This window comes from Bolinopsis microptera, chromosome 13 (assembly GCF_026151205.1).
Source record: "Bolinopsis microptera isolate Bmic1 chromosome 13, MBARI_Bmic_1.0, whole genome shotgun sequence".
NCBI classification, from domain to species: Eukaryota; Metazoa; Ctenophora; class Tentaculata; order Lobata; family Bolinopsidae; genus Bolinopsis; species Bolinopsis microptera.
Genome location: NC_087084.1, coordinates 11,438,240 through 11,459,910, shown reverse-complemented (window position 1 = coordinate 11,459,910; position 21,671 = coordinate 11,438,240). Strand labels below are relative to the sequence as shown.

The 21,671-nt window shown below is 38.4% G+C and overlaps 1 protein-coding gene across 1 annotated transcript in view; it reads left to right on the top strand.

Annotated features, from left to right (window-relative positions):
• Nucleotides 1-3,649, top strand: part of LOC134824785 (uncharacterized) — a 46,244-nt gene extending 42,595 nt beyond the window's left edge. Inside the window, exons 6-7 of the mRNA XM_063836760.1 lie at nucleotides 144-345; nucleotides 3,576-3,649. Of these exons, the coding sequence (XP_063692830.1) occupies nucleotides 144-345; nucleotides 3,576-3,649 (276 nt within the window). The remainder of the gene's footprint in view (nucleotides 1-143; nucleotides 346-3,575) is intronic.
• Nucleotides 3,650-21,671: the final 18,022 nt, after the last annotated feature.

Here is a 21,671-nt window from a genome sequence, read left to right as displayed (position 1 = left end):
ATTTTCATTTTATTTTTATTTTATTTTGCAATTGCATGTTTGGTTATATAATCAATATCAAATTGCTTTATATTTGGTTTATCACAGTTCTAATAATTACATTACACTTACAGAATACAACTATTTCACCTGCTACTATACAGGTAGTGTGGGTATTAACTAGCGAAGTAAACTGTGGTTTTGCATTTAGCTCTGCACGTGGAGCATTTGTTACATGCCAGTATTATAAACAAGGAAACTATGCCACTACGGCCGCTCGACGGAAGAACGTTCAACCATTAAGAATGGATCCTGAACCGACAACTGAGGATGGGCCGACTGAAGAGCCTGACGACAATATCATCAGTTAGTTAGACTTAGAGGTGTAAACCTTTTTGTTTTTTGAACATATTTAAAGGACGCAAGAGGTACCTGAAACGTTGCTCTAACCATTCCACATGCAAAGCTCTTTCTGCGCGCTTGCAGCTAGTATCGCGCACGCCACCGTTTGGTGCAACAAGCGCGCCCTCAGCTAGTGGCGCGAAAGCACATGGTTAGGTGAACTTGAAACGTATGCGGAGCTAGCCGTTATACTAATTATATTATACAATAACCAATTTTCACATAGCCATGTGTCTACGCGTACTGCGTGACGCGCTTGTTTCACAAGTAGAATAATCCTGTGCCGCTTTCGGCGGTCGCGCGCTACTGCAAGAGAAAGGGCTCTGGTTAGAGCAATAACCAATTCACCATGTGCACTGACTAGTAACTATAAATAAATAGACGAAAAACTCATGTTTGATGTTTGTTTGCAATCGTACCCTGCATGCAGAGTCCGGTACATGACAGAGTCCGGTGCGGTGCGCGCGTGGTTGAGTTGGAAAACTGGATTGAAGTTGCCCAAACATCTTTACGACGACTGACAGATTAGACTTTGTAAACTTACATTTGTCATCGATTTGGTATTTTATGATAATAAAATACTATCGATCGTGGACTTTGAAATTTCCCAAATTCACTCGTACGTGAACTTACCTGAGGACCCCAGGCTATTATGTTCATTAACATAAAGATTTGGCGGAATGACAGGCTGAGCGCGGCCCAGTAAACGTGAACTTGAAACTGACATGACAGTCTGTCGAGATTTTTTGAGGACTTGGCAGTCTCTCGATCATGTGTCGGACTTTAAAATAATCTGTCGCACTTCAGTTTGTGTCTTGGAGGACTTCGCCGCTTCGACGCGCCACGCGAACTAGCATTCTTGCTTCGCTCGAACTACAAACTAGCATTCTTCGCGCGAACTAGCATTCTTGCTTCGATCGTTGCTCTGCTTCGCAGAGCAACGATCTCGATGGGTTGACATCGTCAACCAATTCGTGTCTCACTACATGCAGTCTAGTTCAGGTAGCGCACTGCATGAAGTACGACAGCGTCGATTTTGCAGGTTTGTCGCACTGCTAATATGTAATTCAGTACCTGAATCTTGGCAGTCTCCCATCTGCAGGCGCTCCTACTAAATCGTTGTCATACGTTGTATGACCCGCCGCGCACGAAGTGCGCGGCTCCCCCTGTAGCGTCGTAGACGCTACAGGCCACGCTACAGACGCTACAGACGCTACAGACCACTATAGTGAAGCGGCAGTGTGGGTCACCGCGTGATACAACTAAATCGCTCGCCCAAATTTTAATCATTAATAAAATTCTTGTGAAAAAGCCCTTTGGGTATGAAATTGATCTAAATCGGTCGCGGTGTATTTTGGACGCTGATTCCGAATTATCTCCCATGACGTAGGGTAAAAATGCTTCCCTGGAGAGTTATGGGCAAAAAACCGTTTTGGTCACGTGACTTGTAGCGTTATGCACTACTGGGCCGCGCCGCGCATCTTCTCGCAACCCGTATGCAGATCGGCGAGATGCGAAGGATTGACATCGTGAATCAAATTCAATCACGTGACAGGCTAGTAAAACATGAATTCGATTGTTTAGGGCTCGATTTAGGGTTAGGGTTGTGGTAATAGGTAGTACAGTGCGCCATCGACAGTGAGCCGCGCGTGCCGACTGTAGGATGGTTTTTTAGCGCTAATTTCGGCCAGCACAATTTTCTCCAAACAAATAGATATTGAGTATCCTTCCCGACCTCCAATTGCAACTAAAATGGGTAAACTTACTCATAGTAGGAGGTGCACCATAAAAATAAACTTGCTCGGATTTCAAAATTTTTTGTACCATTGTTTTCTATAGACTGTGAGAATTATCACAATACCAAATTTGTCATACCTTTTTGGAAAGATCAGTAAGTTTCGCCTAGGTGCCATATTTGATGGTGCGCGGCTTTTGGAGCAAAATTAGCTGTAAAAGTCGCGTAATTTGACCAAATTTGACCAAATTCGTTGATTTTTGTCGTATTATTGATTATTTGGATATATCTTCAGTTCCTTGAATGAGATCATTCTGAAAATTGGCGACGACCTTCCAATAGGGCTTTTACAACTGTCCGAAAAATTTGGTGGATATCGGAGTTGATATAGTGATCAAAATGGGGCAAAATACGCTTCTTTTAGCTGTAACATAATGTCTGATGGTTGGATATGCTTTAAACTTTTCGGACACTTTCCTTGTAAGTCTATGAGTAAGCTTACCAATTTTTGTTGCAATCGGAGGTCGGAAGGATACTTAATATCTATTTGATTGAAGAAAATTGTGCTGGCCGAAATTAGCGCTAAAAAACCATCCTACAGTCGGCACGCGCGGCTCACTGTCGATGGCGCACTACCTACTCATAGACTTACAAGGAAAGTGTCCGAAAAGTTTAAAGCATATCCAACCATCACTATCAGACATTATGTTACAGCTGAAAGCAGCGTATTTTGCTCCATTTGGAACACTATATCAACTTCGATATCCACCAAATTTTTCGGACAGCTACAGTTGTGAAAGCCCTATTGGAAGGTTGTCGCCAATTTTCAGAATGATCTCATTCAAGGAACCGAAGATATATCCGAATAATACGATAAAAATCAACGAATTTGGTCAAATTACGCGACTTTTACACATTTTTACAGCTACTTTTGTTCCAAAAGCCGCGCACCATCAAATATGGCACCTAGGCGAAACTCACTGATTTTTCCAAAAAGGTATGACAAATTTGGTATTGTGAAAATTCTTACAGTCTCTAGAAAACAGTGGTACAACAATTTTAAAATCCGAGCATGAGTTTATGTTTATAGTGCACCCCCTAGTATAGTGGTAAGGGTTATGAATAGCTCAAAAGTCACGTGAAATTTTTGGGCGAGCGAATTAGTAAAAGCCATCCTGCCATCTGCAGAACCTTTTTATAAAGTTATAAATGGATAGTCTGCTTGACTGGTAGTCTGCTTACGACTTTCAGACATTGTTGCTGAGTTGTTTGTTGTTGGAGCCAGGGTGTGGACTATAAATACATTATGTCATATATTGCTCTAACCGTACCAGAGCCATTGCGCTTGCAGTAGCGCGCGCCCGCCTCCTACTTGTGAAACAATCGCGCCCGCAGTGGTGCAAAAGCACATGGTTAGTTGAATGTCATATAATAACAGCATAACACCCCATACTTTCAGACGAAGCTTATAAGGTTGGATGGGCGTGGTCAACTACACTGCACACCTGTCTGCTGATCCTGGCATGGCAGTGATACACGCTAATTTTTGAAGAATGTACCAGCTCCACAGCATTTCAACATTTCAACATTTCAATATTTCAACATTTCAACATTTGAATATAAATTACCACGTGACTTGTAAAGCTCTGTGGTGAGGTAATGACATAACATTTGGAGCTAATTAATCATAATATCTTTGTTAATGAGGTTCACGGTAGTGTTACAGCTGCAAACTGCAACCTAGCAAATATGTTCAACCTGAAATACAGGCGTATTATTAGATTTTGCCGGTAAATTCTTTGAATTATCGATAACGGATATTTTTAGACTTGTTTGAGACTAAATAGTTCTTTTACAGAGAGATTCAGGGCTTTGTTATCTTTTATTATGGCTTTTTGTAGACTTGAGACTAGGTTAACTTTAAGGTAGACCTTTGATAAAAAGTCATGACAAAAGTCGTTAAATAGTTAAATCATCCTAGGGATCGAAGACCTCGAGCATTGCATTAGGGTGAATATAAATATCAGGGTAAATATAATAAGTCGATGCCTTATTGCGATACTCCAGGGAGAATCAGTGTTATGATTTAATTGTGTCTTTGTTAAAACTCCGGTGATTTAAGTAAACGAGACCGTGAAACTTGGCTGACAATGTATTTATACCCTGCACTTAATGATTGTGATGTTATTAACCTTACTCTGACACCACCCTGGGATTCTATCAATAGAATCACTATACTCCTCTAAAAAGCAGACAATCCTTTTACTACATAACATGTCGCAGGGGAGTTGTAGACAGACTCATCTTCATGTGTAAAGCGCAGGAGTAGGTGTATAATCCAATGATAAGATACCAAAATAACGCTGATCACTGAGCCACTCTCTCTCTCTGTGTGTAACTAATGATAGCGTAACACGTTACAGTAAATATCTGGAGTTTGTGCTCTCTGATATGATAATGAAAATTATATTACAGTAAAACCCTGATTTACCGCGCCCCGATTTACCGCAAACCCCGATTTACCGCGGCCATTTCCTTCCCCCAAATAGGGCTTAACATGCACAATGTAAACTAACACTCTAACAGTAACAAAACCCCGATACCCGCAAACCCTGATTTACCGCGGATTTTTCCTTGCCCCAAACTCCACGGTAAATCGGGGTTTTACTGTAACAGGGAGTGTTTATAAACCTGATTCAGTAACAAGCCAATTAGAGCACAAGTTAAGCAACCACTCAGAGCTGTTTATTCAGTCACGTGATAATATTGGCTATTTATGTGGTGTCACGTGACTTGTGGTAAAAAAAACAGGGAATAATAAACGTGCATCATGATTCATAATTGAGGATTATTCACATTAAATTTTGAAATGTGTGGTGAAAATAGTGAAAGAAATGAGAAACAATCATGATGAACTTCCATTTGACTCGTCAGATAGCGCAGATTGGTTTTCGTTACGGGAATTTAGAATTTTAGACGAATTGGTTAGGATTATAATACTCTAAAATCTTGCTGAATTCCTGAAGATATCAAAATATTCAGATATTCCCATACATAGCGTCACATTAAAATACACGCAAAAAACCCTTATCTGTTTCTAGTTTAACCCATTGCATCATCGTGGCAGATGACCTCCCAGACCAATCACAATTTACGTAATCCACCACCACGTGACCTACTAACCAGCCAATCAGGGCAAACTATTCACGTCACCAACCACTCACAATCCAGTATCCATGGTCATTGGTCACGCGACTCCCCAAATTTTAGTCCCATGTTTGGTAATTGAACTAATTTTTGCCTGTTTAATTTTCTAAAATTTTCACTCTGCACGGTTACCTGCACATTTATGTAATTTCTTGCAGACGGTAATAAATTTACCCAGCGGCTGCGTCCGGTTCTGGTTTCATATGTTAGAATATGCGAGGTTGCTGTTTATTGCTAAGTGCTGTTATACGCAAATATACTTCTTTCAGGATGCTTACATTTATTAATTATTTCGTTTGATTGTGTTTTATTGTCCGATTTACTGCGACGTGAGTTTTCCATTAGTTGTCCGTTTTCATTGCATTATTCTGTGAAAAGTATAGAAAAACTCTGTCTCCCTTCAGAGTAACCTCGCATTTTTACAGTGTTACTGTTAACTGCTAAGGACATTGTAATTTATTATAATCATTCCAGGCATAATGTTCATAAATATAATATTAACGTCAATATTAAGGAGTAGTCGTTGAGTCCAATTGTAATTGATGATTCTATAATCGAACGTCTCACTCTAGATTACAAGATTATAGTCTTGCAGAAATTCATTATACCTCGTACTAGACGATGACGCTAACAGCTCACGTCGACATTATGAATAGTTTTAATGATTAATCAGTAAACAATAATTCCGCCCGTTTTTACTCAGCAAAATGCTACAAAATTCTGCTACAAAATTCTGCAACACACCCCGTACGTTAGGTGTAGTAGACGACAAATTATTTATCGGCAGACAGTGAATATAGTTCTTCTATGGTATAATTGAATGATAAATATTCATCGAGAAAAATAATTCATCCGTTGAGGATGATGCATGCTTCGTAAAATAGTTTTGAAAATTATGACCGAGCAAAATTATAACCAACAAAGATTATGAGTATGACAGATGAGGTAAAGTAAAATTGTAATATTAATGGATCTATTAAAAATCTTTAATGATAGGAGTAAAACCGCCCACCAACTTTTTCCTGATTGATGGTTTACTGCCTTTTCAAGTTCTGACACTAAAATATCAATCGCTCTACTCTCCCAGTCGAGAATTAAGAACTATATCACATTTATCATTTTATCTGTTTGTTTCCAAAGTTTTACTTTTCAGTCCCTAATCTAAAACCCGGGCTTAATATTCCTCAGAAGGAACTGGCCCCACCAAAGAATTCGGAGAATTTCATTTGAATTCAAGACTGTTATCAGTAAAACATAATTTAGGATTCTCACTCTTATCAGATTAAGCTCATCATTGTATAATTAGCACCAAATTACCCAATCAGGCCAGAAACCTCAAACGCCCTTACTTTCCCATGTTATCATGTTAAATCACTGACAAATACATAAACATTTGGCAGGCTCTTTTTATCAATCTTTTACTTTTGTCCGTACTGGGAGAACAGTCTGAGAGAGAACCGCGTAACTCGAGAACGGTAGGTGTTAGTTTAGATGGTGTTATTTTATTCTCATCGTGGGAAGCAACGTATAAAGCTTGTTCTTTTATTATTTATAAAGATTAATGTTCTTCTGAATAGTACGTGGTAACTTGATCAGAGAGGTATGATCCTAGCTTTATCAGCTTCTCATATGTACGTGTTGAGAAGTTCAAGCAGCTCACTCCGCACAATTCTACGTTTTAATCCCGCCACTAACGTCTCATTGTAACTAGGTCGATTAAACCTCACCTTAATGCTTCAATGCTTTTACTTGAACTAATCTAATAAAATGATGGATTTACAGTTAGCTTCTACCAGGTCTTTCATGGCGACTAAACCAATTTAGCAATTATTTGTTATTGTTCATTATTTGTCGATAATCCCGCTCACTAAACAAAGCTGTAAATTATATTTATCTTTTTGCATTTTTTTGCAAAGAATTAAATTAAGGTAAATATGCAAAATGCTATCAACCGATCCGCGACGGTGCACTGTGCAGTCTGCAGAACTATTCGGGCAAATGTCACGTGACTACCATGTAAGGATTGGCACGTGACTACCATATAAGGAGTGGCACGTGACTACCATATAAGGAGTGGCATGTGATTACCATATAAGGAGTGGCACGTGACTACCATATAAGGAGTGGCACGTGACTATACCATACTACTCTGGCATGTTGCAAGATCATTAGAACTTAACTTCGTCATAAAATTATTCTTGACCTAGGTATGCACACGCCCATATCCAACAAACACACCTGCAATTCTTACAATATTGTTAGTGAGATGGGTGTCATTCATGGCGCTAAGATATTCACCGCCTTAGGCAAACATTTAATTGACCCACGGAAAACCCGAAAATAATAAATCGGAGTTTCCGTTTTTCCCCCTGACAAGCTAACAAATCGCAATACCCACGACCGCCTAGGTTATGCAATCTAAGTGAAAGCAACGATCTGTGCAGCTTTATCAATATCGCCGTTCTGCTCTGCGCCGTACCTTGCAGCTCACCCACCTGCAGATATGATATAACCGAGCAGTGATCACAGCTATAAATATTAAATAATACGGATACAAGCTGCTGCAGCCCTGACAATGCAACACAGTGCCTGCAGTGTAGCCTCCACACCTGTAGGTAGCTGGAGGCATGCAGGGGATAGAGCAGGAGTCAGCATGAGGTATGCAAAACTAATAGATGAAAGAAAGTGCGCGTCAAGTGCGACAACTCCTAAACACATAGGACATTATAGTTCGTTTTAAGTTCTCCTGCCTCAGAAAGCCTATCAATTCGTCACGTGACCCTCTCACCCCCTCTGATTGGTCCCTGTGCAGACCCTAATATAACACATATGTTATCTCCATCATCGGGCTGCTATTCATAGTAACTATGTTAACCTTCTGAGGAATATAAAGTATTTGGGAGGCGTGATCTAACTCTAAGGTATTTCTGATGAATATTCCATGTCACGTAAAACCTATAAAAGTATAAGGCACGGTACTCCTGCACTGACTCCACATATACTAAAATAACCTGCCCACCAGACCTGTAACCTGTCGTATAGGAATGCGAGAGATAAGGGTTGATAAACCTACACTCACCCTGAATGTCACAAACAGAGGGTTCTTTCAGTGACCCTCCGGCTCTGGCACTCGTAACACGGTAATAGGTGACACTGCATTCGATGAGATTGTAGGGTTCCATGATACAACAGTGAAGTTGGGTGAGCACCCTCCTGCAGCACCCTGCACTGGATAGCAGAACTGTCCCGGTATTTTTACCATAGTGATTATTAGTATCACGTGACCATGGTGATTATCACGTGACCATGGTGATTATCACGTGACCATGGTGATGGTAGACAAGCAGGAGGGTCCATGTTCCAAGATCCCTTAACTCCATGATTACTACAGTGGAGTTGGGTGAGCGCCCTCCTGCAGGTCCCTGCACTGGATAGCAGAACTGTCCTGGTATTGTGAGTTACACGGGCATATCTGGAAGGGTTCTCTGAGTAATCCTTGCTGGTCTTTAGTACGGAGTCCTTAGTACTGGGTCTATATATAGAGCACCTGTATTAGGTTTACCAGGCTCGCGCGTATGTTACAATTAGGTTTCACTGGTCTCTAATAAAGTAATAAGATCATGCTCTAGACACAAAACAAAGTTAGACGTTACATAACACGGGGGCGAGGGGACCAGGGGATGGAAGGGGGCTATGAGAGGGGGGCGCAATGGGGCTACAAGAGGGGGCAAGGGAGCTACAAAAGGAGGGGGTTGTAGATAAAACTATTAAACAAGGGGAGGAACAGTCTCTTACTGCGGGGGCACACTTATACTGCTTCCACTTAAACCCTATAAAATTAGCATGACCCCTGGTGCATGTTATAGTGCAGCTTCCAGGCATGCAGCTGTCTTTGAGCACTGTGCACTGTGCAGAGTGGGGTTTCCAGCGTTCTGATGAATGGAGTGTTCGGCACTATAAGGTGACTGATGCCTAAGTATGAACACCCAGGTTCACTTGTGATTCACAATATGCTCGTGTCACCACGTCTAATTTTACTAATTCACCAGTGCCAAAATACCTAATGCTAGATCACCTGATTTTAGTGAGTCACGCGGTCGTAAAAGTGTTATATAAAGTCTAATCGGTGTTGTTTTTGTCCTTTATTCTTGATTTTACTAGTAACTTGGTCCTTAATTAGTTAATATATTTCTCTTATGATTTCCTGAATACTCATTTTTTCTTCAGAATGACCATAACCTTTATACTTCAGAAAGCAATAGCAAACATGATTATAAGGCTTATAAAGATCATGTGAATAAGTCACATTTCTGTAATTTTAAAATTCCGGAATGGCAGTGAGATTTCTGGAGAATGTGCCAGGACGTCATGTTGCTGAGAGGTGAAAGGCGCTTACTGCTTCACTCCAAAAGTCGTGGTATTTGGTATTAATTAATTGACTTCAGTACTTCGCCCACACCCGCTGACATATTAAGCCTGGACCTCCAAATTATTTGCAATAAAAAATTCTGTTATTTTTATAAGCGCTGCGAAAACAACAATTACCTGAAAGAGATGATAGACTGAGATGGAGCTCATTTGGTCATGTGTTACGATCCGATGAATGTACCCCTGCATTTTCATCTAAAAAATGAGCTTTGACTAATGATCTTTGATAATTTAGGAAAGGCCGAAATCAGTTAAACTTATTACACAGTATCTTACGCTAATTTTAGAGATTCAAGCTCAACAAACGATAAGATACTTTTCAAACCTAGATATTTGTCCATAAAAAGAAACAAGTGGCGAGCACTTGTTGTTATTGGAATAAGGTGGATCCCTTTTAATTATATCACGCGGCCTTAATCGTAATTTTTCAGCGGACTAACCTTATCATTATTAAATTGGGGAACAATAGGACATGTGGAAAAGTCTGAATCATCATTACCTTAGTCTGGTGCTAAAAGAAGTTTTAATCCCGTTCATATTAATGAACATTAAAATCAATTTATCATCGGCTGTCACTTCGGGCCCAACACAAAAAGAATTACATTATTTTATTTACGCTTCTAAATGTCTGGTGCTAAAACTCTAAAAGTTGTGCAATGACACATATAACTATAAATAACTTAATAAATTAGGCATTTATACAAACAAATTGTGTTCACTTGAGAGAGATGCCGTTAAAAAATTAAGCAGCCCTACTTTCAGTTTTATTCAGCCGTAAATTTCTGTGGAAATTTTAAATTTCGAACTTAAAAGCAAACAAAACCTAACTATCAGAATAGAATAGACTGATTATGCTCACTACACCTTATCACCTATCAGCCCTATATTTTCCGGGCTATGCTAATGTATTGCCGGTCATTTTCCTGTCGTTTATATGTCCTTGCAAGCTCGAAAAACATATGGTCCACCAAGCAATAAAATTATGTGATTTTCTCATTTGTGCAAAGCCATCCAAAATCCTTTGGGTCCAAAATCAAAAGTCCAAAATCAAAAGTTGCCCATTTATCCTGCTTAATTTTGACACTGAATACCTCAGCACCTGAATTAGGATCATTCACATTGAATCCGTCAGAAAGTCAAAATTAGGGTTAACAAGCTATTTTCTAATGACGGAACCGGCTCGATTCCAGGTTTATTATTATCCTTAAATACTTAGAGTGTATTTATGAAATTAACTACCATAAAATTTTATACCATAACTCCAATTTTCCAGAAATTTAACTTTGATTAAGATAGACACTAGACTGCTATTTCATCGAGAAAATTGTTCCGATAAAAAGTTTTGTTAAATCTAAATTAATACAGGTTCCAAGATATCATAATCATAATGACCACATATTAAATCCATATTTAAGTAATGAGCAAGTGGGTGCCAACTGCCTTCTTTGCAACATCAATATTTGTTTTAACGTTAATGGGAGATTTATAACATCACTCACCACACGCTTATGCCATAGTTATTAGTATTACTATAAGTTATCGTGCCTTTCTATTTAATTTAATTACTTATAGTGTTATACGTCTTGCAATATTATTTGAGCACCTTGCAGACTTTGGCGCAGAGACAACTATATTGACTTTTTGCAGACTTAATGCGTTAAGTATCAGCTCACCTCATCTTCCAGACTTGATTTAGATTTCCGTAACTTACTTATTTTCATTTTGTGTTAATGAATAAAATAGAACTAGGCAACAATAAAAACGGTTTGTAGATTTAATGCGTTATTAATTATTATCGCTCCAAAAGATCCCCTCGACTTTCAGACTTAAATTGTCAACTCAATTTTCCGTCACTTATTTATTTTCAAAATTTTTACTATCATAATTTACTCATTTACTTTTGTGAAATTTGCTGATTAAAATTATATAGATTTTAAATTTAGGGGGTTCTAATCCCCCTCAATTCTCAATTAGAGTTGACGAATCAATATAATCATCGACCCTATCATCAAGCTAAACTATAAACTGTAACTCTAGATGGGAATTGGGTAAGTTTAGGCAAAATTCAGTACGGTTGTAATGTCCACATTGGTTCACACTAGCTGTTGAAAAATATTTATGGATATTTTCGAATTCTCTAGCTTACTTCGGGACATGGGGCGGTAGTTGAATGTGTCCTATGTGCTACCGCTTTACTTCGGGACATAGGGTGGTAGTTGAGTGTGACCTATGTGCTACCGCTTTACTTCGGGACATGAGGCGGTAGTTGAATGTTTCCTATGTGCTACCGCTTTACTTCGGAATATGGGGCGGTAGTTGAATGTTTCCTATGTGCTACCGCTTTACTTCGGGATATGGGGCGGTAGTTGAGTGTGTCCTATGTGCTACCGCTTTACTTCGGGACATGGGGCGGTAGTTGAATGTATCCTATGTGCTACCGCTTTACTTCGGGATATGGGGCGGTAGTTGAATGTGTCCTATGTGCTACCGCTTTACTTCGGGATATGGGGCGGTAGCTGTTGAGTGTGTCCTATGTGCTACCGCTTTACTATGGGACATGGGGCGGTAGTTGAGTGTGTCCTATGTGCTACCGCTTTACTTCGGGACATGAGGCGGTAGTTGAATGTGTCCTATGTGCTACCGCTTTACTTCGGGAGATGGGGCGGTAGTTGAATGTGTCCTATGTGCTACCGCTTTACTTCGGGATATGGGGCGGTAGCTGTTGAGTGTGTCCTATGTGCTACCGCTTTACTTCGGGACATGGGGCGGTAGTTGAGTGTGTCCTATGTGCTACCGCTTTACTTCGGGACATGAGGCGGTAGTTGAATGTGTCCTATGTGCTACCGCTTTACTTCGGGATATGGGGCGGTAGCTGTTGAGTGTGTCCTATGTGCTACCGCTTTACAAAACGTCCGGTAATCCAATCCCCGACCAATGAGACAAGTTTACTCGTAACCCAAACCAAACCTAAAATTATAAACATAATGGAGCATAAAGTCATTAGTTAATTATAGCTTGCCTATAACCGGATCACCCAGTTAACCTCTGATTTCCGGTTATCTGTTATCTGTTGATAAACAATGTGTCGGCATTTGCTGCAACCATGGAAACAGACTGGAACTTGACTCGAAGTTGACAGGATTGGAACCAGATATTATCTTAGACCAGACAAACTATACCCTGCCACGTGACCGATAGTAGTTGTAGGACTGCACTGTATATCTTGTACCTGACATTTTACTATCTGTACCACGTGATCGCTACCCCCAGACTGCGTCCCGTCACTTCTTCATCTAACAGATTAGACTATACTTTACAAAACCATGTTACAAACGCCAGGAACACTAAACTACATTAACATGGAATTCGTCCACCGCTCCACTGGCCGATCACCAATACTGGTGGTATTTCACAATTTAAGTCTGCAGTTGTAAGATGTTACTGACAGTGATGTCAGTGCCCTGCCAGATCCAATCTTACTGAGCTGCTAAACTAACTGGACATGTCGACATGATCTCACCCTGTTAAATTCGGCTAAATGCACCACATACCTCAGCGTTACTACACTTTCCCTGCCAGACTCAACGACTTTGTACCACGTTTTCACTGTCTTTCACAACATATCACAACATATTATAACATAGACTACAACCCTGCTACTTTTACGAACTGTGGATAAAACCAGCTCAGTGAAGAATGTGAAACAACCAGTGAAACAGCAGTGAAATGTGAAACAAAGCAGCTAACATCTCACACCTAGTATTTATAGACAGCTGAGAGAAGCCGTACCCCCACGTAACTACCACCACACTGCAGCTCTCTCCCTAGATACCATGTCATGTAACACTTGTGATCGTCTGTGTGCTCTTCCTAGGCGTATCTGGTATCTAGTATCTGGTATCTTGTAGAGTAAAAACCCGCGCCCCGATTTATCGCAGCTTTTACCTTTCTTTCAAACTCTGCGGTAAATCGGGGTATCACTGTATCTAGTATCTAGTATCTTCGACACAGGCGTGCCAACTCTTAGTTTGACGTTCGTTTTCATTTGTCTCACTCTAGAACTTTCTAAGCTTTTGGGACGATGTTAAAATCGATTTGGTTGATTGTCCCGTCCCTAGCCCCAACACTGCTATTACTCTGGTTATCACTTCGTTAGGGTGTTTCGTATACGCTCGTCTAAGGTGTCTGCAACAAATTGTATTTGTACTTCTCAATTTTTCAATTAACTCGCACACAGTTTGCTCTTTTTGCTTCATGTTTCACGACACGCTGTGCATACATCACATATTTTATGTGACGGTCATGAGAGAAGGTTGAAAACTTGAATAATGTTCAGTTGCTTACGGAGCAAGACTAGATAACGGACGCGTTATTAAGTTATTTAACTCTAAGTGTAATAGTTCTTTAACAAACAAGTATTGTATTTTCGACTGTTTCATGTTTCACCCGACAACGACGACAAGCTTTACATATTTTATGAAATAGACTAGTCTCCCAGCTCATCACTGCTACTTGTTCTTACTCCCTGAAGTAAAGAGTTTAAAACCTTTTCATTTCAACATACAACACAGGCCGCTGTGTTTTTAGGCAGATCATAGCTTACTAGTACAGTTTTACATTAATATACGGTCTGTTGTTTAAGCAGTTCCTATAAGTTATTTACAGTAAGTTGACTGATTTTAACATAGTGATATGTGCTCTGATTACGTATTAAGATAGTCGTGATATGTAGTTTTAGTTGTCATTGATACCTTAGCAGTCTTAACTTTTACCTTATATGAGGTTTGTTCGTGACCAGACCATGTTGATGTACTTAGTACTGCTATCACTTTAGTGCTGTGACACCTGAATTCCGGACGTGAATGCACGGTACTGGCATACATTGGGCATTTAGCAGTTATAAAAACTTGATTGTGACATTTGATGTCACACTGGTTAGGATTGTGACATTTTATGTTACACTGATTAAGATTGTGACATTTTATGTTACACTGATTAAGATTGTGACATTTAATTTTACACTGGTTAGGATTGTAACATTTTAATGTTACACTGGTTAGGATTGTGACATCTGATGTTACACTGGTTAGGATTGTAACATATGATATTACACTGGTTAAGATTATAAAATTTAATGTTACGCTGGTTAAGATTGTAACATTTAATGTTACACTGATTAAGATTGTAACATTTTAATATTACACTGATTAAGATTGTAACATTTAATGTTACACTGGTTAGGATTGTAACATCTGATGTTACACTGGTTAAGATTATAACATTTAATGTTAGACTGGTTAAGATTATAACATTTAATGTTACACTGGTTAAGATTATGACATTTCTACCCAGGTTTGTTCTATCCTAATTTCTCCCGGTTTTCTGCTTCCCAGCCTCAAATTTCCCCTCTCAAGACCTAAACGTAAACTTTAAGGCCGGAAAATTATGGCCGAAAAGGTAGATAGGTATTTTATGGTATTTTACTAGTTGTTACTTAATAATAGTTATGGTATTTCATTATTTATTGTTTATGGTAATTTTATTGATACAGCTAAAATATTTTTGCAGATCCTGTAAATATACGTTGCATGCCTTGACATTTTGATGATATCTGCATCGCAGGGTAGAATAGATAAAGTCCTGTACCTTCGATATTTGTACTCAAAAGTCAAATGCAGCAGTAGGAATGACTTAAATATGTAGAACTAACAAATTTTATCCAACACATGACTTTTGAGATTCGTTAGTTTGTTAGTAACGACTTTGTTTTCTGTTTGTTTCGGCAACCGTGACTACCAGTACCACCTAAATTTGACACATTTTTGGCAGTTTTGCAACATTTTTGTCAGTTTTGCAGCATTTTTGTAGCATCTAATCAAGGCTAAATTTAGATAGTATCTCCAACTTGACATCCGCAACATTATAACCACTAATATCAAAGGACGTGACACATACCTTAAATTTATTCATTATTCCTTGCTCGTGCGATGTACAAACAGATCCTTTTGAAAAATCTAATTGCCGACACAATAACAAGCTTTCAAAGGATTTTTAACATTTTTGAGTCCCACTTACCCACTTATTGGTGTCTTTTATCTAACTGACTTTTCCAACTTTTCCAACTTTTCCACATGTCTTAAAGCCAATTTTAGTCAAATTTCTTTAGTTGTGAACATCGTACAAGGCTGAAAATTCACCGAGGGTGTTTATGTTATCGATGAGAAAACAAAATTGCTTCTAAAATTTTCACGTCAGATAATCAATTATAATTATATCGCCAATATCAGTATAAAAATTGCACAAAATGAGAAGAAAGGTAGATTTCAGAAAAACCAGAAACCTCCAACATTTTTCAGTTACAAAATGTTTCGAAAATATTTCTTTAATTTGCTCCACTTTTTATGCAATTTGATCACTTTTAGCGAAACAAATTATTTTCGAATTTTCAAAATTGTTCATTCTGTACAATATCCATCTACGTTAACAACAAACTAGAACCTATCCGGTGGGATTCTATGGTCTCATACTCACAGCGCCACGTACAATATCCAATCATCGTTAGAATCTGTTACGGTCCACGCATCAATTTACTGTTGAATATTTGTTTCATATAATTGGTAAATTTAGATCCTCTCAACGATCTAAAATATTTTGATACTTCTCTCATGGTTCACGCAAGTATATAGTTATAGCCGTCGGAGGTTCACCCTTTTTTAAAGAATGCGTTGTCGACGCCTCTAAATCATCAGTAATCATATCGTGCATAAATATCTAGTATTATTACGGAAATAGTTTGTTTATAAGATCTACTTTAGATTTTGTGGATGGAATCGGTAAATTTAGGCCCTATCAACGAGCTGAAATATTTTGATGCATGGCTTGTGGTTCATGCACAAGAATATATTTGTATTATCGGAGGTCCACCCTTTTTGAAAGAATGTTGCTGCTCTGTAAATCAGAGGTTATCCAATCGTGCATAAATATCTAGTTTCATTAATATTATAAAAATATTTCGTTAGACTTAGTGCACAAAATCTACTTTAGATTTTGTGGACATTTTTTGTTGCTTGCAGTTAAACTTTCTGATTTACCCCTAATTTTTTTAGAGCTTTTCATTCAAAAGTGAAACAAAGCCTTCGTGACGTAAATTTAATAAATTTGTATTGTTATAATTAGTTAACAATTATTTAAAAATCACACAACAATTATTTTCTTTTTTAAGTTTTAAAGAGTCTACGTTATACCTTTACAGGCACGTAGCCAGGGGGGGGAGGCTAGGGGGGCTAAAAAGATAAGCCCCCTAGTCCCCATGGTCGCCTGGTAACTGGGCTGTGTTTATGACTGTAGTCAGTCAAAGATTTGAACTGTGGATTAGTAAATATATGTCATTAAATCCAAGCAAACATTCTAGAAGACTTCTATAATTATAGTCAATAGTGTCCCCTAGACCGTAGGAAATGTAAAAATCTTAAGACGATGAGGCCTGAGTAAGTCGTAAATTCTGATTGGAGAATGCAGATTGCTGTTGTGAAGTTACCAAATTTACGTGAGTACTTGATTCTTTTCAATCCCAGTTTATTGCTGTCCTACAAATTTCTTTAATGCCAAATGTCGTCTAAAACACCCTGTTTCGCAAAAAATTTCCGGGGGGCTGCGCCCCCCTAGCCCCCGCCAAGGGGCTCCGCCCCTGGACCCCGCTGGGGGCTGCGCCCCCAGACCCCTGCCACAGCTTGCTCGCTTCGCTCGCTGCGCAGCTTGATTGGACGCGTCGGCTCGCTTCGCTCGCCGACAGCCCCCCTCAAAGAAAAATCCTGGCTACGTCCCTGTACCTTTATAATATGTTCCACGAATTCCCTTGCTGGAATACGTAATTTAGAACAAATCACCATCACGCCAGCATGACAACTGAATAATAATTAAGTTTTTAATTAGTTAATTTATCAAAGTCCAACCGTAGACTCCAATAAAGGTATTTAGGTATGTCATTTAATCCCGATTTAAAATACTCGAATGATTTTCAATGTCTAGCTCAATTAATTAAAGTAATTCATAAAATAAATCGATTGCTGATGATCGTTTTATTTCTTGAACCTTATTATGATTTGTTAGTTTTTGCGTTATGTTTGAAGACTACCATGAAAGGGTAATAACTAATAGAGTGCATTAAACTTAAAGAATATTGATAACTTAGGAACTTTTCTGAAATTTACTGTAGTCTTTCTCACGCGTCATCGGCAAATTCATCAATCCCATAAGTCTATACATAGACGTTAATTATTAGACATGTCTAATAATTAACGTTTATTTATTTATGTAATTCAAAGTCTAATGCTCAATCACAATGCTTATTTACTTATTCAATTATTACGTTGTCACGAATAATCTTCAACAGTCAACTTAACCTCCAGTCTAAAACTAATATTTAATATTTACTTGAATAAACTGCATAAGTCTATATCAAATACTTATTTTCTTAATTCTAAGCCTACAACTTATTTCCTTACTAAACTCCAGTATAGGTCTAGTACAATCTTCACTCAAGTATAATACCGGCCAGCCCCGCATTGAAAGTGTTACAAAATAACAGTGTTTATTTACCTGCTAGTAAGGGTTATTGGTAACCGTTAATGTTTACACCACTCATTTGCAGACAGTTTGTTTACCTTGCAGCCGTGTAACTATGAATATCAATGACGGTTGTCACGTGATCACGTGGGTGCTAGGTAACCAATCATGTTTCCATGGTTATGTCACGTGAAGAAATTGCATGTTTTAGCACGGTTTTAGCTTAGTATTATAGTATTATATAAAGTTTAATTGTGTACCGTGTAACCTTTTTTAGCTGCAAGTCAAAGGGGCATTGCACCCAGCAGCCAGCAGTCCTTTAATTTCTGATTGCTAGTTGACAGCTAATTTATTCGATTTGTAAACGTCATTATCCATTATCTTCCCTTCGGGGCCTTGGGTCATTTCCGTTGTTCATTTCTTTTTTATGAACGAATCGCTTAACTTGACTTAGCTTGAAACAGTCCAATCATTTACCACCGACCACCGTAACGTCTAGAGGTCGTATGAAATTGGTAGCTCTTCTATTTTATCATAAAATAGAACGGGAAAATAAAAGTACATAAAATGTATGTAGGTACTGGGCTTTTCCCGTTCTCCTCTTCTCTTTTCATTATAATTGTAATTACTGTCAGGATCTGTGCAACAAATGTCTCAATTTGATCTTCAACAGGAATCCTGCAAGGAAACCTTTTAGTGGAAATTGATTTTATTAATCAGATTCCGTACTTATTTCACGGATGAAGATTCGATCAGCTGCACACTTTATCCCCTGCCGCAAGGTTTCCAACCAATCATTTCATTAATTTGTCTGTTAATTCTTATCCCGCTTTCATAGTACGGGACTGTGAGGGATATCGTGTTACCTTTTTTGTTGGTGGGCAAGGAAAACACGAACCAGACCATGAGGCCACCAAGACAGGGAGCTGAATAATAATCCGTCGTGTTGATCTCGGTAATTTCATTTTCTGGTAGTGGTAATTATCATCTAATATTGTTAAGGCGCCTTTCAATTTGTTGTTAAGGATGGTTGGAGAGTTTTAGCAGTAAAATGTCGGGTTTCAACTGCTTTCAAAGCAATTTGTTCCCCAAAGTTTATTTCATGTTTAACCTGGCTCATTAAAGTTCTTCCAGGGTTATAGTTAATTAAAAGCTGTAGCTAAACTATGAGATCAGATAATTTTTCATTTCAAACTAAGCAAAGATATCTTCGTACACATTGCTTTTAATCCAAACATGACCACAGTTTTAAATCCTCTTTTGCACCTGCAGAATATTCATACTTGTACGTGTCTTATTTCAGCTGAAAGAAGAATGAAGATTAACTTAAATCATAACAAGGTGTTAATTCACCATATTACATTAAAGTAATTTACCCGGTAGATAACGGCTCCAACAAGGACGTTAACAATGAAAATAATTACCACAATCCTCTAAATCCAGCATACTCAACTGACACGATCTCATTCCAGCCAAAAATAGATACCCTCAATGCAGCTACTCTTAATTCATTATCAAGTTATACAATTTATGTGTCTGAAAACAGACAATTATTTTAAAATATCCCCTTTGAGAGGGTGGTCTGACCATTTTAAATCGTCTAAAACGTGCAAACTTTGCAATATTTTAAACACGATTCAACACGATTCCCCTCACATAATTATATCAGGAGGTGCCCTGTTTCCCGATTCCGAATTCAGCGACCACAACTAAGTTGATTAAGCACAAATCAATCAAATTTTCTGCCAACAGTTAGCGATAATCTGATTCCAGTCGATTGTATGCACTTTAAAATGGGCAGACTGACTTGATTTTTCCGCGTGGAGATGTAATTGTGAGAGTTCAAATTTGAAGGCGAATAGGATTACTTGCAAATTAAGATTTAGGAGAGAAAAGAAATGCGGCTTGTAAGGTTTTCTTCATGTAAGCACGGAGTTTTGGTTAGATATTCTATTGTAGGTGTTGACGAGAAGGTATTCCAGTAATTGTGGATATAATGAAACAATTAATCAACAGCAAGATAACATCACAGATAACTTGAGTCCATTTACCTAACCTGCAAGAATTGAAAGAAGCTCCCCTGAAGAGCCATGTTTGATTGTCACAAAAGCTAATAATAACAAACTCACAACGATTAACACATGTTATCTTGCAGCTTCCAATCTGACAACCTGTCGCACAATCTCCACAATTACTCTCAAGAATTACTTTCCTCCAGAACTAATAAAAACTATTTACCGACACTCAGTCACCTACCGAGCATGCAATAATCCAGACGAAACCTGTCCTCAAGTAAACACGAGATATCATCACCTGATCACCATGCTGCCGGTGCCATGTCTAAACCTGTTACTCTGTTAGAGTCTAATGTTACAGTGGATACCGCTCCTGGTCGGGAATACTGCAGAGGAGGATACAGTTACTGTTATTTGTTACAAATTTTAAAATTTCACCGTTACATTATAACATATTATTATAGTTATATTAATGAATATTATCAGGGGCGTGTACATACTACTGTGACGTTGGTTTACGGGTATGTCATTACATTGTTACAACGGTATAGCAACAACTGCAGGATCGTGATTTTTGGGGGTTGGGTAAACTTTTTGTCATTTTCTGGCAGTCATTTTTTCAGAATTCCACATTCTACAACGTCATTGTTCTCATTTCGATGTTACTCTATTCAAGTCGTAATTGTAGGTCGTTTTCATGTCGTTTAACTGAACTAAAGTATCGTGGCTGCAGACAGCTTAAGATTATGCCCATAGAAGACCGCTTCGACTTTCTTGACCTTATTTTCTTCTTTAAGATTGTGAAGCAACATATACCTGTCACTTTACCCTCATATTTGCAACCATTTCAAGGCCACTCAAGGTTAAGAAATAGCCACATGGACCCCTTATGTTTTGTAAGCTCAATCTTACCACGAGCAAGCTCTAACGCTTTTGCTAAAAACTTTTACTTTAGGACCCATTCCAAATGGAATCATATTCCTCTAGCTATACGTGAGATAGAGACTATTTCTGAGTTCAAAAGCAAACTGACCTCCTACATGTGGGATAAAATTCTGCCGGAGGACTTTGATAATGATCTAGATTATTCCCTCGAGACAGAGATGTGAGGCAGTCTACCTAAAGCTAACAATATGTTCATAAGATCTTAAATCCCTGTTGTCTGTATTTCTCATTTCTCATTTTAGTGCATATCATTTAATGTTGTTCATTTATTGTGTAAATTTGTATGTAATTGATTGATTTGAAAGATTTCAATAAAAAAGGCCGTAAAATGGCGTATAATAGTGGCCAAACTCTATTTCCCAGTTTCAACTTGAAACAGTTAAACGACAAGTAGG